Below are 26,282 nucleotides of genomic sequence, written 5' to 3'. Positions count from 1 at the left end.
CTTTGTCACTTGGGTACTTACTCAAACCCCTCCTCTTACACACCAAATTCCAGCTGGCATTTGTCTTCCCTTGCCTCATCCCCAGCTGCTCAGTGCTTCTCCAGCTACCCACCCTTGCTCTCCCCTCTGTAACACACACTTCATGGGTTTGAGGATTGCAGAAGCTCCATACTTACCCACACGGGCCTCCTGGCATTTCTGCCTGACTTGGGATCTGTTGGGATGGAACTCTTGAGCCTCAAGGAAGCAATCTTTGAGTACTAGCCAGCATGAGGCCCTCCTGCCTTCAGGGCCTTGCCCCACAGGGCTCCTCCAGGCAAATCTTTGATGAATCCAAAGCCTCCTCACCTCAAGCCCAGGGCTGTGAGCTTGCTTCTTACCTTACACCCAAACCTTAGGGTCCTGTCCCATGATCACTGCAGCCAAGGCAGCCTTTCACCTTCACATCCCAAACCGGCACCTCCATGTAAGGGAGCATGGGGCCCACCAGAAGATTTCTCTTTAGCACTCGGGTCAGGATGTGCCATCAGCCCACTCCAGGAGCCCCCTGCAGAGCTCCTGCTGGGCTGTGTTGTCCTGCTGCATAGATCATGGTGTCTGGAGGCCGCCAGCTCTGCAGACATGAGGCTGCTCAGGCTGGCGGTAGGCGGCTTCACCCACTCACTTTCTACCCACTACAGTGTCACCCTTAACTGTTTGCCCTTTAATCCACAGCCAGCAGCACCCTCTGGGCTCCTCATCCACCCCCAGGCAAATCTCCACACATTCCAGCTGGTCTCACAGGGAGGGAAGCTCCACCCTCCTCCCCTTCCCAGCGTCTCTCCCCTCTGGAGCCTGTGTCCCTCCATTACAACGCTCCCAAGTGTGGCAAGCCATGGGATCCATCCTGCCACATCTCTGATCCCACCAGATCCCCGCAGCCTTTGAGGTGCACACAGACCTCTCCCCACATTGCCTGGCCGTGCTGTGTTCCTGGGCACACCCACACTCCAGAGCAGCACCCAATGGCCTGTTTCCCAGGAGGGATTCGGGATTGCTCCGCAGTGGTACCTCCCAGGTGTGGCCTTGCTCACATGCAAGTGCTGGGAGTGACCCTGCCTGTCATGTCTTGGTACCTTCCTGGAACGCCACCCGAGGCTCCGGGCTCATCATTCACATCTGCCACTCTCACAGGTCTCCTGGTCCCTCTGCCCCAGCCCTGTCACACCTAGCATGAAGCCCTCTGCCAGTAGAATGGCTGATGTTACAACAAGTGCTGCCCAGCTCAGTGAGGCAGATCCCATCTCTCCCAAGCAGATGCTGCTCCACAAGCAGGATCCTATGATCACAGAACCCAAAACCCTGTTGCCAACACCAGTTCTGCAGCCAGCTATTTACCTGCACCGTGGAGGACTTCACCAGGGTCCCCAAGCCTTTGGCTGCCACCCCCAGATCTCTGTAGTCACTTAGCACCCTCCAGGGCACCCCAGTGATACCACTGATGCCCACAGGGAAGGGGAGCAAGAGTAGCAGTCAGAAGGCTGGACAAGCCCAGGGAGTCCCCCCAAAACAGACTTAGGCCCTTGGCAGGCAACAAACCTCTCTAGATGATGGGCTGGCAGGTCTGTCCCCTGCAGCAAACAGTCACCCACTACAATCACTCACACCCCTTGCAGTGCCACAACTCGCCTGCTTCCATCCTTCCCCTTGTCAGGAGGCTTCACTTACCTTGACGTGGGGGTGGACACCACCTGCTTCTCTGCTGCACATGGAGCTCTTCCAGCTGCTGAGTCCCAGCAGAGATCGTATGTGTGACCCATGAAACTTCTCCAGTGCTGCACAGTCCACTTGCTTCCTCCTCTAGCTCCTTGGCTTGGCACCACTGCCCTCCAGGACAACATACCCCTTGCAGGACAAAGGGCCACCTCTCCCAGCCTCAAGACAGGCTCTAGGCACACTCTTGAACCTGAAGCCAGCCATCCAAAGCTCTGCCTTCACCCAAAACCTCTACTCTAGCAGGGGCAGCTGCTCCAACACCCACTGGGGGAACTGCCCCATGATATGCCCCTGCTGCCAGCACTGTACCTGGGAGCCTGCTGGAGCAGACCAAGCCAAAGCCCCCCACTGCAGCCTCCTCCACACTGTCAGGTGCCTCCAGCCTGGCTCTTATATAGACCTCGCCCAAGTGCTGTCTGAAAGGGTGCTTGACCCTCCCTAATTAGAAGGCAGCTGAGCATGCTCCTTAGAACCTGCTGGAGCTCTGTTGGGCCCTTGCAGCTCTTTACCTCAGCTTTACCTACCCATGGCAGCACCCAGGAGTTCCTCACGGGGTTCCTGGGTGTTCCCTGATGATCCTGGACCTTGTCCGGAGACACCCCTGGGTGTGTTTAACAGGGACATGAGGTGCTCGGGGATCTGGGTCAGCACAGGACAGGGACAGTTGGACTCCATGGGGCTTGACAGGCTTTTCCAGCCCTGTGGTGCTGTGAAACGATGGGAACAATGTGGTGGTTTTGCCAGGAGCTTGTTCACAGCTGCTCTGTCCCTGCCCTGTCCCTCTGTCCTGCTGCACGGGGAGGCAGCACTGGCTGCAGACTGTCCACTGTGAGGGCTGCCCAGCCCTGGGGCAGTGCCCCAGTTACACCCAGTACAGGCTCCTGGGCCTGGCCAGGCAGCCACTGAGCGCTGGGATGTGTGAGAGGAGCGATGGACAGCAGGGCCCCTTCCTACTGAGGTGTCCTCCTGAGCCCCGTGGCTGATTGGAATGGGGGTTGTGGGGAGTTTACATCTTCAGGAGGCACCTTGTGTACATGCTGGCAGCCAGATAATGAGCCCACACTGTTGAAAGAGTGTAAAACACAAGCATTTCTTTTGCAAACCTTCATAAAATGTAAGCATTTCCTTTGCAAACCTTCATGAAATGGCATAGAGGGGCTTTGGTTTGCAAGGGCTTTGGTTTCCCTTAATTTAATCCACACAGTCAAACAGCCTCCATCAGTTAATAACTTCTCCTTTGATTTTTAGGTTCAAATAAACCAAAATCTCAAAGCAGAGCTCATTAAAGTATATTGGGTTTCATCTCCTCTCCCCATCAAACACATCCATTCTGCAGCTGGAGCTGGTTTATTGGGGGCAGATCCTGAATTTACCTTTTATCCACAGCCCAGCTTGGGCTGTTGCCACAGGCTGCCTGGGGAGGGGCTGTGCCTGAGACAGCTGCCTTGCGGCACCCCGAGCTGTGGCACAGAAAAGCTAGACCCTTGCCCACCAAAGCCCAGCCTTCCTGGGCGAATGCTGCTTGGCCAGGCTCATCTTGGCAGTGGCTGAGGGAAAAAGGGAAACACAAACCTCCTCCCAAAAAGGGGGTAGGGCCGGCATGGCTCTGGAAGCGTGCCTGCCTGGCCTGGAGGGAAGAATGGGGACATTGTCTGGACGCTGGGTCAGGAGTTCATCTTCTACCTTGCCTTTTTTGCTTTTCTCCTTTTTTAATTATTTTTAAAGTCCCTGCTTTGGAAAATACCATTTAAGCTTCCCTTAAATAGCAAAGCCCTGGTGTCAGGCATGGGGATTTTGTGGAGCTGACCCGGTCCCTGGGTATAGCAGAGAAGCAGCTGGGCAGCCCTGGCCTGGGTTTTACAAAACTGCTGGAAAAAGAGGAGGAACAGCTCCTGCTTGTGTCTTAAAAACCTCCCTCCCCCCAAAACATGCTCCACGGTCCCTTTTTTCTGTGCAGTTGCAGGCCTGGTGCTTTGAACTGGCAGGTTTCCTTAAAACGTGAGGAAAAACACTGGATTGGAGAAGCAGCACTAAAAGGAGGGCAGCTTTACCCCAGCTCCCAGGGAAGGGCTGGCTGGGAGGGAAAGAAGATGTGCAGGAGGATGCCTGCAGGCATCCTGCCCAAAGGGTGCTGCCAGAATACCTCCCAGCCTTGCCTTCCAGCAGGCTGTGGGTGGGTGAGTCATGCCTACAGATGGTGAGGGCCCTCTTGGCTCCCCAGCCTGAACAAACCCACCTCTTCCCCAATTTAGCTCCGTTGGCTCCTTGTACACGTCAGGCACTCTAAAGGTGTATTTGTGTCTGCTGCCGGGGTGTTCCTGGCTGGGGTGTTCTGGTTTCAGTGGGGCACTCGTTCCATGGAGATGGCTTTGTTGTTTCATGCTCACTCACTTACCTGAAGCTGTATTCCCAAACATCTTCCCAGACGTTTCACTTGGAAGAAGGAGCTTAGGGTGGCTCTCAGCTTTGCTGAGCTGTTCTGACCAGCCTGTGACGCGATTCACCTTCTGCACCTCAGACCAGTTGATTTTTAACTCTGCACCGGTCCCTGCTTATCGCTGGCGTGTCAGGCTGTGCTTGGGAGAGTTGGGAAGGCTGAGAGATTCCCAGGAGCCAGGCACTGCTGGGAAATGTTACTCCAAACCAGAGAAACTCTGTCCCCTTACTGCTGCTACGTGACACACAAACAATGTGAAATGGTGAAAGCAGTTTTCATTTCTTCTCAGCTGTAAGCCACGCTGCAGGCATTTCCCTCTGGAATCAGTTCCCAGGCTGCTTCCCTGGCACTGGTCAAGGAGGGAGTTAAGCTGAGACCAAGCCTCACCTACTAAAATTAACACCCATCCCACCCCCTCTCCTGCTGCCCACAGCTTTGCAATTTCTAATCACAACTTGGAGCTAGATGGTCCCCTGTAGCACAGGCTGTGTTTGGATCATTGGGGATGGCAGATGGCTGGCTGGAGCTCGGAGGGGGTCGGTTTCCTTGCTCTCTTCCTCCTGCTTTCCCCCCATCGCCCCGGCGAGTCTGGTTTAGGGTCACGTGTAAGATCGCACTAGAGCCTGCTAAAGCTGGAGCTGCTCTGGCGCTGAAGGTGCTTACAGGGCCTGTGGAAACGCAAGTTGGTGCTGAAGCTCCCTTGGAATCGCCCCACCCCCCCACCTGGATTCCCATGGAAAATGCAGATAGTGGAGCTGGGGGTTAGGGGCTGTTAGGCTGTCTCTGCTCCGAGGAATCTTGTCGGTTGCTTATGAAATGATCTATATTTAAACCAACCCCCCAACCTACAACAGAACGGGAGGTTTTTGTTCTTGCCCTGGCTGATTCTGGGGATCCTGTTCATGGTGCCGGCAGAGCTGAATCCCAGCCGGAGGCGGGGACAGATGGGGCTGTGCTGGGAGCTGCTTCTCCCAGGGGAGAATCCCTTCCTGTACTGCGCCTTTGTCTGCAGGAGCCGCTTTCTATTGGCACCACCAGGGATTACAAAGCCTGAAAAGAAATAAACGGGCTGTTTTGCAACCCACACACAAGCATGTGCCCCCCTGCACCCCCCACCCCAAATTAAACAGCGTTCCTGGGCAGGTAGCTGTGTGCCCCAGTTCCTGCAGACACAAACCTGCTTCTGAGACCTGTGGCTCGCAGCTCTTTGCAGGGCAGAACTTCTCTGGGCAGACTGGAGGTGCCTCTTTGAGTGGAGTGTGGATCAGGAGGAGACCTTTGGGAGTGGGTTACATTTTAAGGACCAAGTCAGGGTGTTTTTAATGGACATTTTTAATGCCTCTTGCAAGTGAAAAACCGCTCAAGAGAAGCTTGGACTCTCTTAGCTTCAGGACAAGATTCAGCGTGCAGCCCTGGGACTTTCCTCACAGGGGATGAGCCAGTCCTTTGCCACAGCTTGCTTCTCCCTTACTAACTTCCCAGCTGTCCTCTGAGACACTTCAGTGTAGCTGGTGAAGAACCTTGAACTGTTTCAGTGGTGGTTTAAAACCTCCCAAAGTGACCACAACAAAAAACCCCACCCCAAACCCAAAACCAACCCTACAAACCACCATCCTGGAGCTAAAGTGCAGTTTAAAATCCGGGGCACAGAAAGCTGGGGTGAGGTCCTTGATGGTGACCATCATAGTTGGCAGTTCCTCCAGCCCTGGGTCCCTTGGGCTCAGCCACAGAAAACCACATGCAGGTTTTCTGGCTGAAGCTGATCTTTGCTGTTCCCCACAGAGATGCTGCTACACTGACAAGTATCTGCTGCTGACGGGAGCTCTGACGTTGCTGTTCTGCAGTGCTTGGGGTTATCACTTCCATCTGAGCAGGGAGGAGGGAGTCTGGTCCCTCTGTGGCCTGCGCCCCTCCCTGCCCAGGGAGGGGGCTGAGTTCCCCACCCCTGGGGTGTTTAACAGAGGGGAGATGAGGTGCTCAGGGATCTGGGTCAGCACAGGACAGGAATTGATGGACTTAAAGGGCTTCTCCAACATAGTCATTCTGTGATTTTGGGAAGCTGTGCTGGCCATCCATTTCTCGTCCTCTTGAAGAAGTCCTAGCCCTGGGCTGGCTCCCTGGGGTTTGTGAAGCACTGAGTGCATGTACAGCATGCTGGCATTTTTATTGTTTAAATGGCATGTGCTTATCTGATGCACAGAATGTAAATTCAGATGCAAACTCGTTGCAGCCCTCAGGGTGCTTGGCCACCTGCCTGGTGTGCTCTCAGTGCTGGAAAAGCCTGCACACCACTGTTGCTCCAAGGGAAATGTTCAAGCGCGTCATCCCTCTTCTTTTCTGTCCTTATGAAGGTTATTGTGCCTCGGTCCTGTTGGGTTTCCTCCCTGGCTGGGAAGGGAGAGGTTGCTTTCCCCTTGGCAACTCCAGAAGAGTTCCCATCACTGCTCACTAAAAATGTCCCCTGCAGGGCCGTGGATATTCAGGGTGCTCCAGGGGTGCCCCGGAGCTCTCTGCTGGGGCCACTGGCCAGCCATGGACAACCTAAAGAGGACTCGGGGTAACACAAAGACCTTTCCTGGACCCAGAGGCCTCAGAAACCTGTTTGTAAACGTGGTGGGAATGTTTATGAGGCACAGCAGGAAAAGGAGATAAAAGATGCCTGGGGATGCTCACCTTGCCATGAAATTCTTCATGCTTTGAGCTGAAGGGTGGCTAACTGCTCTCCTGTTCCTGCAGAGCCAAGGAGTGAGCTGTTGATACTTCATATTCGGAGACGTGGTTGGGATAAATAGAGAGTGAGAGTTCACTGGCTCTGGGTGCTCAGCTCTGCTCCCCGGCTTGGGCTTCTCCACTGCCTCACCAGCCCAGGGTGCCCAAAGCCCCATCCAACCCGGCCCTGAACCCTGCCAGGGATCCAGGGGCTCCCACAGCCTCTCTGGGCACCCTGTGCCAGGGCCCCCCCACCCTCAGAGGGAAGAATTCCTTCCTAATGTCTAACCCAACCCTGCCCTCTGCCAGCTTGAAGCCATTGCCCCTTTCCTGTCCCTGCACTCCCTGGTGACAGCCCCTCTCCTGCTCCTCTAAGTAGGACTCCTTGAAGTACTGGTGGGCTGTCATTAGGTCTCCCCAGAGTGTCTCTTCTCCAGGCTGAACCAGCCCAGCTCTCTCATCCTGGCTTCACAGCAGAGCTGCTCCAGCCCTCGGATCATCTTCATGTCTCCTCTGGACTCGCCCCAACAGCTCCGTGTCGTTTCTGCACTGGGGACCCTGAAGCTGGACCCAGCATTCTGGGTGGGGTACTTCTGCAGTTGGAGCTGGTTTTGTGCAGGGGGGGTGCAGCCCTCACCACCACTGTCCTCATTTCCCAGGGCTCTGGAAATGGTGGGTGAGCTGGCCTTTGGGAACCCAGCCTTTGGGAACCCGGCCTTTGGGACCCAGCCCAGCCTGGCGCATAGGGAAACCTGTAGCACCTCTGTACCCCTCCACTGGACTCTCTCCAGGAGACTTCCCAGAGACTCGAGAGGCTTGACATTTATTTGCCACTTCAGAGCTGCTTGGCTGTAAAGTGGAGCTTGAGGACTGGTTTTATTTCTCGAGCAGGTTTCGTTAATCCATCCTGCAGACTGGTAAAAAACCACCTTTCCTTGGTGAAGTCACCACGCCATTCGTTCAGGGCTGTGGCTGCTGTCATTGACCGTTCTCTGCTTGTGTTCACTGGCAGTGTTGGTGGCTTGTTCTGACTCGAGCTGTTGCCTTCATTTCCCGTCAGTGCGGTGTAACCCGCGGTGTTAACGCGCCGGGGTCCCAACGCGGCCGGTCAGCGCCGGGCCAGCGCCCACCGGCACTGGCTTTCCCGAGAGCTCGCGGAAGGAACTGAACGTTCAAGCGACTTTCCCATGGATTTTTCCCTTCAGGGCTGAACTGTTTTGCCTAAGTGATTTAATTCCACCAGGAAATTCGCATCCAGAGTAGTGGTAGGAAGTAGTAGAATAATTTGAATGACCTTTTCAATCAGAGCATCCCCTCTGTTGAGAAGCGGGTGCTGGAATCTGTTGTCTTCCCAAAAAAACGAAGTAAAAAAACCTTGCCTCTGTTTTGGTTTTGCTTTGCTTTGGTTTTCCTTTGGAATTTCCATGCTTCCCCAGGCATTGTTCCTGCTGTGCCAGGGCTGGGAGAACCCCCTCTCTCTGTTTGGAGCCCAGCGAAGCACTCTGCCATCGGTGCTGTCAGTGGAAGTGGGGGTTCTGAGCTGCCTTGGGAGATTTTCTCTCTCGCTTAACCCGTCTCAAGAGTCAGTTCATGCCTTGCAGAGGCTGTCACTGGGCTTGTGCTGCTTCTTCCCTCCTTTAAAACACATCTCCTGTCCGAAACCAGAGATGTGCCCTGAAGTTCTGTAGAGCTCAGGTGTTTTCGGAGCGCTTACGGCCCAAGAGGGCTCGTCCTGAGCTCCCTGGTACATCTGCATCGCAAGGGAAACACAAACGGAGCCATGCCCTGCAGCAGGGGTGAACAGCCATCTTTCCCTCAGGTTTCGGCTTGTGAATCATTCCAGTTCTCAGCTGAGGGTTCCTCTGTTCCGCACGGAGCTTCCCATTGCTGCCCAGGGTGCTGGGTAAGGCTGGCACAACCACGCTGGGGTGTTTGCACGCGTTTGGGTGCCAGCCTTACCTTCCCTTGAAGCCATGGGCAGGCTGGTTTAACTTCAGCGAGCTTTGGGCCCCTGCAGCCAGCTGGCCCAGGTCCCCTTTATACCCACCAGACAGCTCTTTCCCCCATCTCAAGTATGGCTTGAGTAAAACACCCCAGCTCCGTGGCACCGACAGGACAGGGGGTCTTCCCTGCTTGTGACGGAGGAGCAGGAATCCTCCAAGCAGCAGGACTTACCTAGAGGTGTTGGTGGCCTGTGGAGGGTTTTGGCCTGGTTTCCCCTGAAGCTGAGCCGCCTGGTTTGGGTTTCCTTGGGCAGGTTTGGTGAGAACCTGATCCCTGTCTGTGCTGCAGATAAACCCATGCCGGCTCTCGCAGCTTGAGTCGCCTCTGTGCTTTCTTTTCCGCCCGCCGCAGCTCAGTACCTTACCAGGCTCTCTTTGGTTTTACAGGTAGCTGTATCCAGCTGGGTGGCAGGTGGATCCAAGGGTTACCATGAAGTTTTCAGGACCCCTGGAGAGCCAGAGGTTGTCTCTCCTTCTGGAGACGGCAATCTCTAGGGAAGCTCAAATGTGGAAAGCACATGTGCCGAAAATTCAGCCAGATCAGGTAATGTCTCTTCTTTGCATCACTCACCTGGGTACAGACAGGGGGCTGGCCTCTGGGGTGTGCTTGTGTGAGGAACTGAAGCTGTTGGGAGAGAGGTTACCTTGAGACCCTGGAAATTGGCCTCTGCTGTGAGTGATTACAGTTTTAATTGAAGGACTCAGGAGCCCGAACAGGCTCCTCAGCAGGCCTCGTTACACCCTGCTGCAGCTTGTGAGAGCACGTCCGTACCTTGCCTTCATTAAGTTCATTTTACAAATTGTGGAGGTAATTAAGGCACGTTTCTAGTGGGGACCGACCCTGCAGCAGCTCTTAAAAGCAGTTTGTCTCCCTGGATTACACTCGCAGCGGTGAAGTGCCGACTGCTTCCCACATGCAGCGGCGCCTCCTCACACGCACCGTGACCCCCAGTGCCGCTCAGCCCTCTCCCTGACGGCTCCTGACCTCGCCTCTGCTCCCCTTCCGGAGCCAGATTCTTCCCTGGGGTAAATCAGCCCCGTTCTCCCGGGGCAGCTGTAGCTGTGTAGGCTGAACCCAGAGGAGGAGCTGACTTGGTAAAGCACAGTCTGCTTCAGGGAGAAGCCCGCTGCCCCCAAAAGCGCCAGTTATGGGGCAGGGTGTGTTGAGGGGAGCAGAGCCAGGTGCTGGCCTGTTCCACTTGAGGAACATTCTCAAGGTAAACCCGAGGTGGAAGGGACTGCAGGGTGTTTGGAGTCCAACCTCCTGCTCACATCTTGCAGTGGGGCCAGCTGGGAGTTTGGGCCAGGTTGCTCAGGGCCTTTCCCATCCCAAACTGCAGTTGTACTCTGCTTCCAAAGGAAAAGATGCCTGTGAACTTCACAGAGTTTTGTTTAAAACAAGATGTGAAACGTGGGGATGGCAGTCACAGGGGTTCTGGTGCTTTGTTGCTGGGTTGGGCAGAAATAACGATGCTGATGGGCTCAGACCAGCCTTGCTGCGCTTGATTTACCCTGGGCAGCGCTACAGGCTGGGGCAGAGCAGCTGGAGAGCTGCTGGGAGAAGGACCTGGGGGTGTTGGGTGACTGTGACTGAACAGAGCCAGCAGTGTGCCTGGGTGGGCAGGAAGGCCAAGGGCATCCTGGCTTGTGTCAGGAATAGTGTGGCCAGTAGGGCTGGGGACTTGGTGGCCTTAAAGGTCTGTTCCAACTTAGTGACTCTGTGATTCCGTATGGGCTGTGGCAGCTGGAAGCATGTGGCTCTTACATCCCTTGCTAGCAGGGGGCAGCCTGCAGAGGTGGGCTGGCCACAGCAGGGGCTGTAACGAAGCTTCACTAACAAGAAGAGTCCCGAGCGTGCCCACAGGGATCTGCTGATGGGGCTGGAGGTACCGAGTGCTTTGTGGGAAGCAGCTCTGGCCTTTGAATCTTTTAGGAGACAGTTTTGGTCCTCATGTCAAAAAAAAGGGACAAACTCAGTTTCTAACCACATGTCAGAGTTGGGATCTTGGAAAGGAAGGAAAGGAGGAGAGAAACCTGTTGTTACAGGAACAGGGAGGCGTCACGTTTTCAGTGCAGGATCCAGACTCTGCTGGGGACTTTGGTCCTGATTACACACTGGGATTTTTATTTCTGTTTCGTTTTTATTTCTCTGAAAACACCCCCAGCACGAGCATTCCCCTTCCTTTCCCTCCTGCAGACGTAGCCCCTTGGCTCCAGGTATTTCCCAGCTGGCACAGGGGCTTTTCAGCCTGAAAGTAAACCAGGTGGGCTGAGCCTGGAACCCTCCTGGAGCTTTGGGGTTGGGTTTTTTCTCTCTTTTCTTTTTCTCCCTCCCCCCCTCCCCTTGGGTTTTACAACCCACAGATGACATTCAGAAGCTTTCATGTGATTGCAGCTTGAGAAACCGAGCTGCAAGGACTGGTCAAAGGGCGATCCTTGTGTGTTACCAAGTAACTTGGCAGCAGGGAGGTGTAGTGAGACAGGAGTTTTTGCTGGTGTATGTTTTTCTAGAGACAGCATCGCCTCTCTCCTTTCTGGCCTGTTCCAACCCTGTCTCCTCATTTATTCTCCCTACCTCTTGAGGGATGAGGAGAACTCTGTTCATTTCCACAGTTCCCACTGCCTTGCCACACGACCCCAACCATGGGTGGGTTTACTGACCCTTCTGATGCTGCTTTATCCTGTGCTTGGACTGGCACCTGACTTAGTGGTGTTTGTGGTGAGGGCAGCGTGTCCGGCTCTTCGCTTCGCCGCAGTCCCTGTCCCCAGCTCCTGTGCACGTCACCCTGTGGCTGGCAGGGGCTGTGCTGCTTGAGCTCTCTGCCCCACCACTGAACCACGGGCGAGCCCTGCCTCAAAAATAGGTATCAGGAGAGCACTTCTAATACCCAGCTGGTACAAGAGTGAGAAGAGACCCGGTGGGGTCACAGGGATGTCAGACAAGCTCCTGAGACCCAAGGGAAGGACCTGCCTGGCTGTGCCGTTCACAGCTGGCCTTTTGAGAAGCCCCCAAAGTCCTGATAGAACCACATCACTGAGTTGGAAAAGCCCTTTCATTAAGATCATTGAGTCCACCTGCTCCTGTCCTAGCTAAACCATAAAAATAGAGATCACCTGCTTGCTCCCCAGGGAGCCCACAGCAGGACCAGCAGAAACAAATAGGGGAAAGAGCAGAGTTGTCTCCCTGGGACAGCAGATGCTGAAGGGGAAAAAAAATTATCAGGTGAAGTGTTTTTCCTAGATTAGGCAGCAGTAAAGGTGAGTCATGTTTGACTTCACAGATAATATTCTTTGTAGAGTGCATTTTGCAAAAGGCTCAGGGCACTCTCTGAGATGATTTGTGTTGTGCTCACATCCTGGAGCCTGAGTCAGGGCCTCCAGCCCTCCTGCCTCACGCAGCAAGCCCTGGGGCAGGGCTCTTGGGGCCAGGACAAGGTGATTTTGCTCTGGATAAAGGGGCAGCGGGACAGTGGCTCCATGCGCCTTGCACCATCACCAAGGCCTTGCAGGCAGAATGCCTGGGAGATGGGGTTTGGGGCTCTGATTTGGGGCAGAATTGGTCACAATTGGAGGCCTCTGCCATCACTCACTTTGGGAGGGGGTAAAAGGACAGACGTGGTGAGTGTGGTGCTGGCATTTCGTTACCCGTTAGTCCTTCACGGCCTTGGCCCGCTGGCTGGCCCGGCCTGCCCGGGCTCATTGATAGGAGCCTCCTATTCCCTGGCAGCTCATCAGTACGTGACAGGCTGTTTCTGAATGAGTCGTCAAGCAAATGATGACAGGAAGCAGGACGGTGTGACGTCCCCCTGCTCCACGCAAGGATGAGGGAGAAGTTGGCATCCTCCCACTCCCCCTTTGTCCTCCACCCCGCGTTCCACTACCTCTGTAGCTCCTGCCAGGTGCTTTATTAACAAAAACCTGATGTGGGAATTAAAGTCAACAGCTTCTGCTTGGGGAGGGAGCTGCAGGCCTGCTGCTCACACGTGGGTTCGGGGTGGGTTTTGGGTGGGCCCGTTGCGCTCCTCGGGTAGCGCGCTTGGTGCTGGGCCCAGCGTGCGCCGTTCCATGTGCGGGTCCTGCCGCTCCTCCCGTGGACAGAGGTGTTTCCGTGAGCCTCTGCAGACAGGAGATGGGAGAAAAGCCGTGCACACCTCGTCTGTTGCTGTTTGGAGGTGCCAAGCAGGACTAAGCAGGCTGGGGAGAGGGGAAAGGAGCCAGTGGCTGACCTTGACCTTTGTGGGGGCGTTGAGCCGGCCGCATTACATGTCAGTGCCGGTCCCACGCTGGCCTCCTGCCGCGGGCGAGGGCCGAGTGCGTGCAGGGTGCCAGCCCGGAGGAGAGCACGCTGACACCCACACCGGCCCCGGCGGCTGGTGTGGGGGGGGACGGGACACGGTGTCCCCCCCGCAGCAGCTGGGGGTCCTGGCCCCCCACGGTGGCCCCAGGCAGTGACTCAGATGGAGAGCTGGGAGCGCTGAGGCTTTTAATTGATGGCAGGAGTCATGCGCCCAGCTCTTAACCTTTAGTGCTGGGACTGGCAACCAGCTCTGTAGGGCAGGCCCTGCTCCCCTCCCAAAGCACACGGGGGGTGGAGTGGGGGGGGGGGGGGGGGGGGGGGGGGCACCAGCCAGAGGACATGGATTGTCTGTGAGTCCTGAGGACGGTGGTTAGGGCTGTCTTGGAGCATCCCATCTGCCCCCCTGGGCTGGGGTTACTACTCCCTGACCAAAGCCTTGGCCCTTGGGCTGCCGTGCGCTCCCCGGGGCCGGGTCTGTGCCGGGTGGTGGAGTTGTGCTGCAGCCCAAGGGCTGGGCACAGGCGGGCGCAGCGAGTAACGTCTGTGGGAAAGTACCTACACAAAGAGGAACTTGTGCTTTGCAGCCCCACAGGGACTTTCTGTTTGTCACTCTGAGCCACCTCAGTCTCAGTTTTGCTTTTACTTTTATGTAACGAAGGACGAGGTCAGGCCCCTGCTCAGACCCAGCTGGAGTGTTGTGTCCAGTTCTGGGCTCCCTGGGATAAAACAGACAGGGATCTCCTAGAGAGAGCCCAGCAGAGGGTACGGAGGGGATGAAGGGCCTGGAGCATCTCCCCTGTGAGGAAAGGCTGAGTGACCTGGGGCTGTTCAGCCTGGAGAGAAGAAGCCTGAGAGGGGATCTGATCAGTGGTTATCAATAGCTGAAGGGTGGGACACAGGGGGCCATGGGCAGCCTCTGCTCAGTGTCTGTGGGGACAGGACAAGGGGCGATGGGCTCAAGTTGGAGCCCAGGGAGTTCCCCCCCAATGTGGGGAAGAACTTCTTCCCAGTGAGGGTGAGGGAGCCCTGGGACAGGCTGCCCAGGGGGTGTGAAGTCTCCTTCTCTGGAGAGATTCCAGCCCTGTCTGGACACTGACCTGTGTGCCCTGTCGCAGGGACCCTGCTTTGGCAGGGGGTTGGACCCCATGGGCTCTGGGGGGTCCCTTCCAGCTCCTACAGCTCTTTGACCAGTGACCTTGCTGCGAAATTAATTTCCCAGCGCTGTGTTCCTGACTTGTGTTACTGGGGTGACCTGGGTGCACCCCGAGTGAGAGGGACAAAGGCTGGTAGGTTTTTGGGGGACGCTCCTGACCCTCCCTGGAAGCAGCAGCTGGGTTTGGTGGTGCGGTGGGACCAGTTCCTGATCCTTCTGCCTGGTTCAGAGTGGTCAGTAACCAACTTCCCTGGTGCTGATGAGGGAGGGGGAAGTTTTAATTCCCCTGGACTCTACGTGTGAGGGAATTCCCCCACCCCTTTCCCCCCCATGCTCCTTCGTGTGCAGTTACAGACTGGAGCAGATGGGCACTTTTTTTGTAGGGTTGATGTGATTGTGTAGAAGAGCCAGAGGGAGCTTCCCCTCCTTCCCCAGAAGCCAGGTGGTGTTGTGAAGCCTCAACATCTCCTGTGCACGTAACCAGGCATGGGGTCACTGGGCAGTTGTTCCTCCCACCGAAGGGACACGGTGCTCTCTGGGGCAGCTGGTTTCTGTCTCCTGCTCAGGTTCACCTTTGTTCTTCCAGCACCAGTTTCCCCTCCACACAGCCAGGGCGGCTGTTAAGGCACTCGCAGTGCCTCGCCTGGGGCTTATGGCACGGCCTTGCCCTTTGCCACTAACTCCCCTCTCAGCTCTTGCCTTTTGGCTTCGAGCATGGCACAGAGGGTGGTGAGATCCTGGGAGGACTGGAGGCTGAGAAGCAGCACAGGAAGGCGATCGCACCCTCCCACCTGTGCTGTTTTTAGAAGGCCTAACCTTTTGCTTTGGCAGGCACAGGGAAAAACCCTTGCACTGGGACAGACCCAATGCCCATTTCTGTAATAAGAGGATTTGCCAGGAAAAGGAAGGGGATGGGAAGTTCCCCCCATGCTGCCGGAGGCACATAGGGCCCTGCTGCCCCAGCAAAGAGAGGGACACATGCCATTTCACCCCCCCCCAGCCCAGAGCAGATGTGCTGCAGGAGGGAAGGCACACAGAGGCACCGATGAGCAGTGCACTGATGATGCCATGTGCCTCTTGCCCAAGCCCGTTCCCACTGGCTTCACCTGTGAAGCTGCTGCAGCAGGACCAGGGCCGTGATTCAGGAGTCGGCAGCAGGTTTGCAGTGTCAGATTTACTTCGTGTTGGCTTTTAGCAGGTACACACAGAGCTTACCTGCTGGGCTCACCCCCATACTGCAGCTCCAAAACAACCCTGTAAGCTGCTCGACACCATTTGCAGCCCAGAGAACTGCCCAGCCTGCCGTGGGTACAAGCCCTGTCACAGGGTTTTCTCTCCTTCCACTTAAAAACAGAAAACAAGAGTGTGATGAATAAAGTGCTACGGAACTTCCCCCCTCTCAGTCCTCTGCCTGCTGGCTGCAGCTGTGCTGCCTGCTCTGTGCTGCAGGAGGAAGATGCTTCATAAGGCCCAGCAGTGACTGATGTAGCACTGCTTGTTTCTGTCCCCAGATTTTGCTGCCCAAAAATAACCTCCTTACGCCCTGTGGTGCATTCATCACGTTCCCAGCACACGTGGAGCCACCATCCCTGGGATCGGTGCTCAGACTCCACCCTGAAACCGCACCAGCAGTTTCAGGAAGGATGGTTATTTCTGGGACTGAAGGAAAACTTCATTTCCTCTCCTAGAGGAGTGGTAGGTGCTTCTTAAAAAGCCACGCTGCAGGCAGGGGGCACGCAGAGGTCCCAGCTGAGAGCAGAGACATGCCTGGATCAGGCAGGGTCCTGCTGCCACCAGCAGAGCTTCAGGAGAGGAAACAAGCCAGACACTTGGCTTGGTGGGAGTGGAAGGTGAGCTGTAAACATTGTCGGTGACAGAGCTGTGTGTGTGGGGCACGTTCAGCCACAGCCCAGACAGCTCCATGGGGCTGACTTGGGCCAAAAGGTTTTAAACCCCCCCCCCCAAAATTAAACACAACCCTTCCTTTAGGTGCAGCTGTACCTGCTTTCCCAGCTCCCAGCTGGCTCTAACCTAGAGCTCTCATGTGCACTGTATGGAAGGGCTTGGTTTTGTACACAAGCTAAGAATGAACCTTTCCTCTGGAAACCTGGACTGCATTCCCTGCCCTGCTGCCTGTGTCAGGAGCTGGGCAGCCTGGCTCCTGCAGCACGGCCTGGATTGGGTATCTGTGTGGGACTAAGGACCCAACAATGTGTCTCGGAGCTGTGCTGGGGAACACACGCTGGGGAAGCCACAAGGCACCATTCTGCTCTTCCCCAGCACACGGTAACGTTTCTGGGTGATAAACTGAGGTTAGAGCAAGGAAAGCTGGCTTTTCCAGGGCACACTGCTCAGGATGGGGTAAGTAACTGCAGGAACAAAGTGGTGGTGATTCAGCCTGGCTCCAGGCCCTGCTTTTCCAAAGGAGGCTTTGTTTCCATGCTGAATAACTCCTGCAGAGGTAAAATGTTTGGTTCTTTGCTGACTCGCTGGGCCTGGGTATAAGAACAGTTTGTTTTTCTCTCCCCACAGGATGTAGCCATTTCTCCAAGGCAGAGGGATGAAGTCATTCAGTGGCTGGCCAAGCTCAAATACCAGTTCCACCTTTATCCAGAAACGCTCGCCCTGGCCATCAGCCTTTTGGACAGGTTTTTAGCTGCTGTAAAGGTAAATATTTCACACATCTGTGAACTGAAATAGATTTTTATACCACCCACTCAGCTCTGTCTGTGTGCGGTCTGAGCGGCGCTGCCGGACGGAAACACTCCCCCCCCCCCCCCCCCTCTGCCTGTCTCACACCTCTGCCAGCTGGTACCTGTGCTACTCCAGCAGCTTCATTTCAGGTTGTGGAACTGGCAGCACACGCTGCCACCAGGAACTTTTGGAGGCAGATGCTTTCCATAGGCATTTCTTCTTCTCTCCAGGCTGAACAGCCCCAGGTCACTCAGCCTTTCCTCGCAGGGGAGATGCTCCAGGCCCTTCATCCCCTCCGTACCCTCTGCAGGGCTCTCTCCAGGAGATCCCTGTCTGTTTTGACACAACACTCCAGGTGGGGCCTGAGCAGGGCAGAGCAGAGGGGGAGGATCCCCTCCTTTGACCTGCTGGCCACGCTCCTTTTGATGTCCCCAGGATCCCATTGGCCTTCATGGCCCCGGGGCACACTGCTGGCTCATGGTCAACCTGTCTCCCACCAGGACCTCCAGGTCCTTCTCCACAGAGCCCCTCTCCAGCAGCTCACCCCCAGCCTGTACTGATTGCAGCAGTTACTCCATCCCAGATGCCAGACTCTACATTTGCTTTCACTAAGCCTCACCTGGTTCCTTCCTGCCCAGCTCTCCAGCCTGTCCAGGCCTCGCTGGACGGCAGCAGCATTCTGGTGTGTCAGCCACTCCTCCCAGCTTGTATCATCAGTGGACATGCTGAGGGACTGGCAAGCATGCCAGTGTTGGGGAGTGAGAAAACAAACCAGGGGGAGGACACAGCGACTGCCTCTGGGGGAATAGCTCACTACTGACCTGCTAGCTCGCTGCCAGGTCTGGCAGTCCTAAATCTCACGTCCAGGTCAGGCAGATGTGAAGGACGGCGAGGTAATCAAGCCGGGGGACAGGCCACAGTGACAGGCTGCCTGCTCCCGCTGAGTGGAGCAGGGCACACACGTGGCTGTTGGGGTTTAAGGCTGTTAGAAACTGTGTGTGAGAAAGCCAAGGTAAAAAATCAGGATTTGGGCTGCCTGCAGCTGGGATCTGCTGCTCTCCAGTCCCTGTACAGCCACCACAGAAGTAAGGTGGAGGGGCTGGGCTTCCACACTTGCGCAGATGGCTGGATGAACTGCAGGTCCACCTGAAGTATCTGGCCTTGAGTTTAAGCCAGGCTGTGGGTAGTCTTGCCTCTTACTGCATCCCCACGCTGAAATCCTGCACTCAGCAAGTCTGGCTCCTCACGCATGCGCCGTGTCTCATCGCCACCGTCAGGTGAGCGACACGGTGTGGGGCTCCTCAGCAAACAAACGCATTCCCTGCCCGTGGGCTCGCATCTCCAGCAACATCACCCCCCAACCTGCCCTTTAAATAGTAATAAACACCCATAATGGTTGTACTTCCAAGCCACGGGAGGTTTTGGTTTCTAAGGAGACCCTGAAGTAGCAGATTTACTGAGAGAGGAAAGGTAAGATCCTTCGACAGCCAGTGCCCTCAAGTGCCCTCTTCCTGTCAGTAATCTGCAGCAGCCAAGGAGCCTGCAAAGGAAGTACGAGGATGAGTAAGGGTCCCCTGCACGCTTCAGGCAGGAATACAGGAAGGTGTTTTGTCTGGGTGAGCGTTGCTCAGACTGCTCAGGGCTTTGCCTCAGGCCTCTCCCTGCCACCATTACTCCTCCGATGCAGCCAACTCCCATGTTTCACCCAGCGCTGCTGCATGGGTTTGATTATTGAGACACCGAGTCCTTCCCCGCACCCGGAGCATCCTTTGCTGGGGCTCTGGGACTCGCCGTGCCGCACTCTGACCCTCAGCAGAGCTGTGTTCACAGCCCACCTGTGCGTGAGGAGCTGCAAGGCAGGTCAGAGCTCCTCCGGGACCCCAGGAGAGGTGTGTGGCTTGGCATTCCTGCCAGGCCAGGTCACTAGAGGGGATGCACTTGGGGGAAAAGAGATGAGGCAAAATCATCGTTAACAGTAACGGGGAGGGTGACGTTCCCCAAGGGTGGGAGCCTGCTCCAGACACCTGGCAGTTTAAAAAGTTTAAAAGCCACAGCTGTCCAGCAGGGTCCTTTTTCAATACCTCAGACAGAAGGCAGGGAAAGATCTTCAGTTCAGGATCCTGTGTTCCTCTGTTGTTACTTTCCAGAACTGGTGGTGTGGGTTTCTTGGCAGCTCATTGCTGGAGTGTGAAGTGCAGCATCTCACCCTTCAACCAGCACACGCTAAAATCCCCCTAGCAAGAACCTGCTGCCAGGGTGCCAGTGACTTGCACCCAGTTCAGGGCTCTCGCTTACCTTTGCCTTCAGAATCTGCTAACGTGGGCAGAGGGGCCAGGCTGCTCCTGGGGGTGGGGGCACGGCTCTGTGGGCATCCTCTCGCCTGGCTGTGCTGGGGTTTGGGAACAGTCCCTCCATGTTTCCCAGCCACTCTGGAGCAGGAGGATGTACCCACCCTGTGGCTTTCACTGGCTGGAAGCAAAATCCTTTGTCAGGGGGTCAGATTGACAGATGGCTCAAAGACTCCACCAGACGCGCTGTATTCCAAGCCCGGGCTGCGCCTGGTCCATCACAGGGACTGCCCGTGCATCCTTCTTTCCCCCTCACAGCAAGGCCTGTGAAATGAGGTTTTACAGGATAAAAGCCACCCTCTCCCTCTCCAGATTTCTCTTACCTTGCCTGAACCAACTCGCTGTACAAGAGATGGGCATGCTTGCGCGCTCTCTCTCTCTCAGTGATCCCTGCACTCAGCTCTGGTGAGGCTGCACCTCGAGTGCTGGGTCCAGTTCTGGGCTCCTCACTCCAAGAAGGACATGGAGGTGCTGGAGTGAGTCCAGAGAAGGGCAACCAGGCTGGGGAAGGGGCTGGAGGGCAAATCCTCTGAGGAGCAGCTGAGGGAGCTGGGGGTGTTCAGCCTGGAGAAGAGGAGGCTGAGGGGAGACCTTCTCCCCACCTCCCCTGCCCTGCCAGGAGGGTGCAGAGAGGTGGGCGATGGTCTCATCAGCCAGGGGACAGGAGATGGGACAAGGGGCAATGGGCTCAAGCTGCCCCAGGGCAGGGTCAGCTCAGCTGGGAGGGAAAAGTTCTTCCCTGGCAGAGTTGTGGGGCTGTGGCACAGGCTGCCCAGGGAGGGGCTGAGTCCCCAGCCCTGGGTGTGTTTAACAGAGGGGAGATGAGGTGCTCAGGGATCTGGGTCAGCACAGGACAGGGACGGTTGGACTCGATGGGCTTAAAGGGCTTTTCCAGCCTTGTGATTCTGTGTTTGATACTTTCCCAGGCAAGGACATCTCTTCCAAATTCTCTCCTTGTCCTTCCTATTCTAGGCCAGGCCCCCAGCAGCACTAACAGCAGAGCCCTGCTGAAGGCAGAACGTAGGGGAAAGGGGTTTGGGTTTTCTTTTAGCCAGGTGACAACCTGATCCTTCCAGTTTTTCTCCTTCCTATTTCTGCTGTGGCTCCTAAACCCGATCTCTCCCCCCTCCAGTGCTGCACGTCAGCGGGTCCCAGTTGCCATCACAGGGGGGCTGGCCAACGGCCATGCCTTATGTCACGGAGCAGGGACCTCTGCTTGGTGCGGCTCCGCCAGCGCCGTGGTGCAGTCGGGAGGCTCAGGGCAGCTGAGACCCTGGGGTGGGTGGGTGGGGGCTCGGGATGGCTGAGGCCAGAGGAGGATACACATAACTTCTGCACCACCCTCACAGAGTCTTTGCTGCTCTTCTGTCCCGTAGGCCCGTCCAAAGTACTTGAACTGTATCGCCATCAGCTGCTTCTTCCTCGCTGCAAAGACCCTCGAGGAGGACGAGGTAAGGTGCTGGGTCTGGCTCCGGCAGCGTTGCTGGAGTACAGGGCCCTCCAGCCCCGCCTGGGCTCGTGGGGCGGCCGGCGCTGGCCAGGGCAGGGGCAGGAGCTTTGTGTGGCCGCTGGCTGCTGCCCGTGTTGGCTCTTTGCAGAGGATTCCGGTTCTGAAGGTGCTGGCTCGGGACAGCTTCTGTGGTTGTTCTCCAGCTGAAATTCGCAGAATGGAGAAGATCATCCTGGATAAACTCAACTGGGACCTTCACATGGCGACGCCGCTGGACTTCCTGCACATTGTAAGGGACGTTTACCTTCTTACTGGTGTCTGTGGTGTGAACAGAGCATTGAGATGCACCCACAGAGACACGCTGCCCGTTGGGGAGCCACGGCCTCGGGGCGCATCTCTAATTCCTACACCTCCTGGAAGTAGTACAGGCAGTTTCTGAAAGTAAAAGCCTTTCAATAAAGAATTTCCCAGCAGACCTGGGACGCTTTGGGCACAGTGTCCAAACCATGGGCCTGGCCCCTGACCCATTTTGGGGCAAGTTAAGCCACCTGCTAGGTGTCAACTCCTGAAAACCTTCCCCCTAAGTCTTAGGTGCTAGTGGCTTTGCTCAGAGCTGCGAGCCAGGCAGAGCAGGACCACTGAGTAAGTAGATCCAAGAGACCCCACGTGGCACAGAAAGGCACGGCCAGAGAACCACCTTCATGGGTAAGACAGAGGGAAGCAACATGTCCTGAGGTCCTCCTGAATTTCCTGCTCTCTGCTCCCTCACTTGAGAAGCTTTTGTCTTGGAGCCCTGAGCTGCCTGACCTGTGTTCTTGAGTGAGAAGGGTGGAAGGGGATAGACTCCTTTTTCCAAGCCCCAAGAAGTCTTTTCCTCAGGCAGATGATGGGTATGACAGACAGCAGGTCCCACCATAAAAGCTTCACCAACCTGGTGGTGGGTCCAACGCATCAGGGGTGGGTTTTCTCCCCCCCCCCCCAGGCATGTAAATTGCCCTGAAGGTTAAGCTCGGAGTCCCTCCACGCATACAAGATGCCCTGTGCCATCCTCAAGGCCTGACCTGTCCTTGCCTGCAGGCTGGCCTGTCGGTGACGCCAGCTGCCCGTGTGCTTTTTCTCCCCAGTTCCACGCAGTTGTGGTGTCCAGCAGGCCTCAGCTACTGACCGTCCTGCCCAAGCCGAGCCCCTCGCAGCACGTGGCGGCCCTCACCAAGCAGCTGCTGCACTGCATGGCCTGTTACCAGCTGCTGCAGTTCAAGGGCTCCATGCTGGCGCTGGCCATCGTCAGCCTGGAGCTGGAGAAGCTGCTCCCTGACTGGCTGGCTCTCATCATCGAGCTGCTCCAGAAGGCACAGGTGAGGGGGTGCTGGGCCCCATGGTGCGGCTGGAGGGGATGGAGGCTGGGGAATGCTTGCACCTCGCTCAGTACTCTGGCGGTCCAAGCGAGACAGGGCTTTGGGAGCGTTACCTGCATGCAGTGATGCTCTTTCCACACCAGTCTGGGGACGAACTTCTTCCCGGTGAGGGAGCCCTAGGACAGGCTGCCCAGGGGGTGTGGAGTCTCCTTCTCTGGAGAGATTCCAGCTCTGTCTGGACGCCGACCTGTGTGTCCTGCCCTAGGGTTGGACCCCATGGGCTCTGGAGGTCCCTTCCAGCCCCTACAGCTCCGTGACACTCTTGATTGTGCGAGGGTGGTTGAGCTCCAGTCCTGCAGGAAGGGTTGTTAGCACAGTCCTGCAAAAGGCACAACCTTGGCTGCAGGCAGTAGGTGGCTGCGGGAGGAGCCGCGTGCCCAGACAGACAGACACAGGCTCTGCACTGGGGAGAAAATCCTTGTTAGTGGCTTGGTGGCTCGTGCACAGGGGTTGGTCTGACAGGCACCAGCACGGCACACACCCCAGCTGCTGAGAGACATGGTGAGACCTTCCAGTATTGGGAAGGTGTTTTTCTCCCCACGCTTCGTGAAGTTACTGTGTTGGGGTTTTTTTCCAGTCCTTTCATTACTTCCTTTCTCCTGCATCCAGTGTATCATTGAGGAGTGAGGTGCAGGGGTGGCCGGTGTGTTCCGAGCCCTCTGCTCTGCAGCGGTGATCCCACAACACTGGTTCTCTCTTGTCTTCCCCCTCCAGATGGACAGCTCGCAGCTGATCCACTGCCGGGAGCTCGTGGCACATCACCTTTCCACTCTGCAGTCTTCTCTGCCGCCCAACTCTGTATATGTCTACAGTCCCCTCCAGCACACCCTGGTGACCTGTAACAGAGGAGCGTTCAAACGCCAGCCCTCCTCTGTCCCAGGGCCGGGTTTCTCCAAGGACAACGGCCGGCCAGAAGCGCCCGTCACAGGTACAGCCGCGCTCTACCAGCGTCTGCCAGCTCCCACCGGCTGCAAACAAGCCTCTGCCAAGCGTAAAGTGGAAGAGATGGAAGTGGACGACTTCTACGACGGCATCAAGCGTTTGTACAACGAAGACGCGGCCCCGGAGGCGGTGGCTCTGGAAAGCATGGGCTCTGCTTGCGGCGCCGACGTCTCGAGGCAGGAGGGCAGCGTGTCCCCGTGCCCCCCGTTACAGCCCGTGTCTGTAATGTAGCCGGGAGCGCTCGCCACCCGCTCCCACCGCGGCAGCACCCCGGTGGGGGAAGGAGGGGCCGTACCTTGTCAGGCTGAACTGAAGGGAGCCAAAAACCAGGAAAAAAAAACAAACCAAAAAATCATAAAAAAAATTCCCACCCCCTTTTGAATTGTTTCTCTTGTGCGGCTAATTCTAGTGCCACTATTTAAGCACTTAAAAACCACAAAAAAGTATAAAAAATCTAAAAAAAGACCCAAAAATCCAAACAAAAAAAAAAAAGTAGCGAAAGATTGTTTCTCTCTAGTGTTGTCAGCTCCACTGTTCTCTGCTCCTGTGTATCGTAACCCATCTCCGTGCCCACGAGCTCACTCACACCAGTCGTGCAGAGCTGGTCCAGGTTTCCCAGCCACCTAACACCTCTCCGATCCCAGTTCCAGCTGCTCCTCGCTCTCTGCTCACTCCTCTTTCTTCCCATTCTCCACCACGCTGGTGTGTGACGTTCTGTACTCCCCCATCTCCAACACCACTTTTTCCCTTCTTGAGAGGAAAAAGACCTTTTTCTCTTCCCTTTCGTTAGCGCTTTGGTGTTTGAAGTGTGAGAATTAAAAACCAACCCCTGGTTAACACAAGGTTAGTGGGGAGCAAACAGCCCCCTGCCACACACAGACACACCACTGGCAAGCTGCTCTGTGCTTCAGTAACCACAGGAGCCTGAATATACTCCCAAAGATCACTCAGCTCCTCTGAGTTCCAACAGTGTGTTTTCAGACACACAGAGCAGTTAAGGGATTTTGTATTTCTTTAACAAAACCGGTATTAGTTTATTATTATTTGTTTTTTCCCCTTCTCATCGTTGCACTCAGTGTGGATTTACTCTCACCAGCGCTTGACCCTCCCAGCACCAAGTGTAAACCTTAAAATTCCGCAGTCTGGGATGTTTTCCCTCCCTCCCCATGTGTTTCCAAGCTCGGCGAGGTGCTGGGTACCCCCCATGTTTGAAGAGTGGGTCACATCAGCCACACAACCAAACCAAACGATTCCCCACCCCTTGAGTTTTGTGTTTGTCTGACTCCTCACCGAGAGTGAAACCTCCCAGAACTCGTCTCGTCGATGTTTCGCCTCCTTTGCTCAGACCGACCTGTCCCAACTAGAAGCTCTCTCTCCGCAGCCCTGAGGAAGGTATCGCATGTGGAGCCATTGTACTGATGAAAAAGCCTTCTGGTAGCAATAAAGAAAGTTGTCCTGGGTTCTGAGTCTGGGTTTGTGCTTCCCATCCGAGTCCAGGGTCAGCTTTACCAGGCTGGTACAGTCTGGATCTCTGCTCTTCTGGAAGCTCAGGAGATGGATACAGATTCAGTTCTTGTCTCACCTGCTTCCTGCCCCTTCGGCAGGAGCCAGCCAGCCCTCCCTGCCCCGTGCCCCTTCTGGCAGGCATACCACACCTCTGCAGGGTCCGGCTGTCCCCACACAGGCCCTGGGGTGCTCGTGCAGCGCCCCAGCTGCACCACCCGGCAGCATCCTGACACCTTTTGCTCTTCAGGTGCAAAGGGAACAACCATCGTTTCCACACTGCAAAGCTGAGTCCTCCCTTCTCAGCCTCTGCTGGGAACCTGTTTCCAACACGCCCCCTCCCAACCCACCACCACACACAGAAGCACCCAGCTGTGCCTGCGGTGCCTCAATGCACCCAAGCACCCGGTTGCACCACTGAGAGCCATCAGCTTCCCAAACCACCTGTGCCCCCAGTGCAGGTGCCCAGCTCCACCCTGGAGCCAAGGCCAAACCAGCCAGACTCCAGGCACCACCCATGGGGAAGAGTTGGGCTTTGGGGAGCGGGCCTGGGAGGCCAGGGCTGGCACACAGGCCTTCACAGGGGGCTGCAGCAATGCCAGGAGGTGGCCTTCAGCTCTGCAGCTCTCCTGCTGCTGCAGCCACCAGAGCGTCCCAGGCCAGCAGAGTCCAGCTGGGAGCCCAGGGGACACGGGGCCACGTCACTGGCTGCCCTGCATACAGATTCACAGTGTTCTGAAGCTCAGAGACAGGCCTGCCTCTGAAAAGGAGCCACATCCCAGCAAGACCAGCCCCTGCACGTAGCAAGGCCCCTGGGAGCAACCTGCACTGCCAGAGAGAGAGAACACTTCCCACTTCCCAAGTTCCCACAAAAAGAAACCCCCCAGTGACACAGTCCAAACGTGGCTCCGACCTGCACCGCTGCTCCTGCTGTCAGAGCACGGGACTGTCCTGGAGCACTGCCCGGGCCCCCTGGTATGCCCAGGAGAGTCACCCCCCTGCCTGGGGCTCCTCACATTCCCGTGCCTTTCCCACACACTTCACAGCACCCCCATGCTGCGGTTTCACCCCGCAGCACTGACAGGAGGGTTAAGACCACAAGCACAGCTTGAAACTCAGGCATCCAGCTCACTCCTGCAGACCAAGCAGCAGCTTTCTTGGTTCTGCTAGGGACATTTGGTGACACCGAGTGACAAACGGACTCCAGGGGCTGTCCAACCACAGGTCTCACGCTGCTGCCCCCTCCCCTTGCTGACACCCCAGGAACAGTGTCCCCCTCCCTCTGCCATGGTGCCTGCCACAACCAGGTGGCAGATGTCAAGATGTTTCCACCTGGTTTTCCCTCCCCTTTAAATTCCTTATGACTCCATGTTGGAGCAGGTTGCCGTGTAGCCCCTCTGGTTCTAGTGACACAGGTTGTCTGCAGCCACAGTCATCACACCCTCAGGGCCTTGGTAACAGGCTCAGGCATTAATTTGGGCTGGAAGGGGCCTCTAGAGAGCATCTGCTACAACCTGCAGGCTCACAGCAGGTCTGAGCCTCTCTCATCTCAGCCTCTCTCTCTCCCAGCTGAGGC

At 56.2% G+C, this 26,282-nt stretch overlaps 1 protein-coding gene across 1 annotated transcript in view; it reads left to right on the top strand.

The window, feature by feature from the left end:
* The window catches only part of CCNI (cyclin I), a 31,822-nt gene extending 7,159 nt beyond the window's left edge, over nt 1-24,663 (top strand). The window contains exons 2-7 of the mRNA XM_084264059.1: nt 9,292-9,448; nt 16,887-17,021; nt 20,773-20,847; nt 20,995-21,135; nt 21,971-22,201; nt 22,976-24,663. Of these exons, the coding sequence (XP_084120185.1) occupies nt 9,335-9,448; nt 16,887-17,021; nt 20,773-20,847; nt 20,995-21,135; nt 21,971-22,201; nt 22,976-23,434 (1,155 nt within the window). The 5' untranslated portion in view covers nt 9,292-9,334 and the 3' untranslated portion in view covers nt 23,435-24,663. The remainder of the gene's footprint in view (nt 1-9,291; nt 9,449-16,886; nt 17,022-20,772; nt 20,848-20,994; nt 21,136-21,970; nt 22,202-22,975) is intronic.
* Nucleotides 24,664-26,282: the final 1,619 nt, after the last annotated feature.

The sequence above is a fragment of the Gallinula chloropus genome (assembly GCF_964237585.1).
Source record: "Gallinula chloropus genome assembly, chromosome: 4".
NCBI classification, from domain to species: domain Eukaryota; kingdom Metazoa; phylum Chordata; class Aves; order Gruiformes; family Rallidae; genus Gallinula; species Gallinula chloropus.
This window is presented reverse-complemented; position numbering and strand designations above follow the sequence as displayed.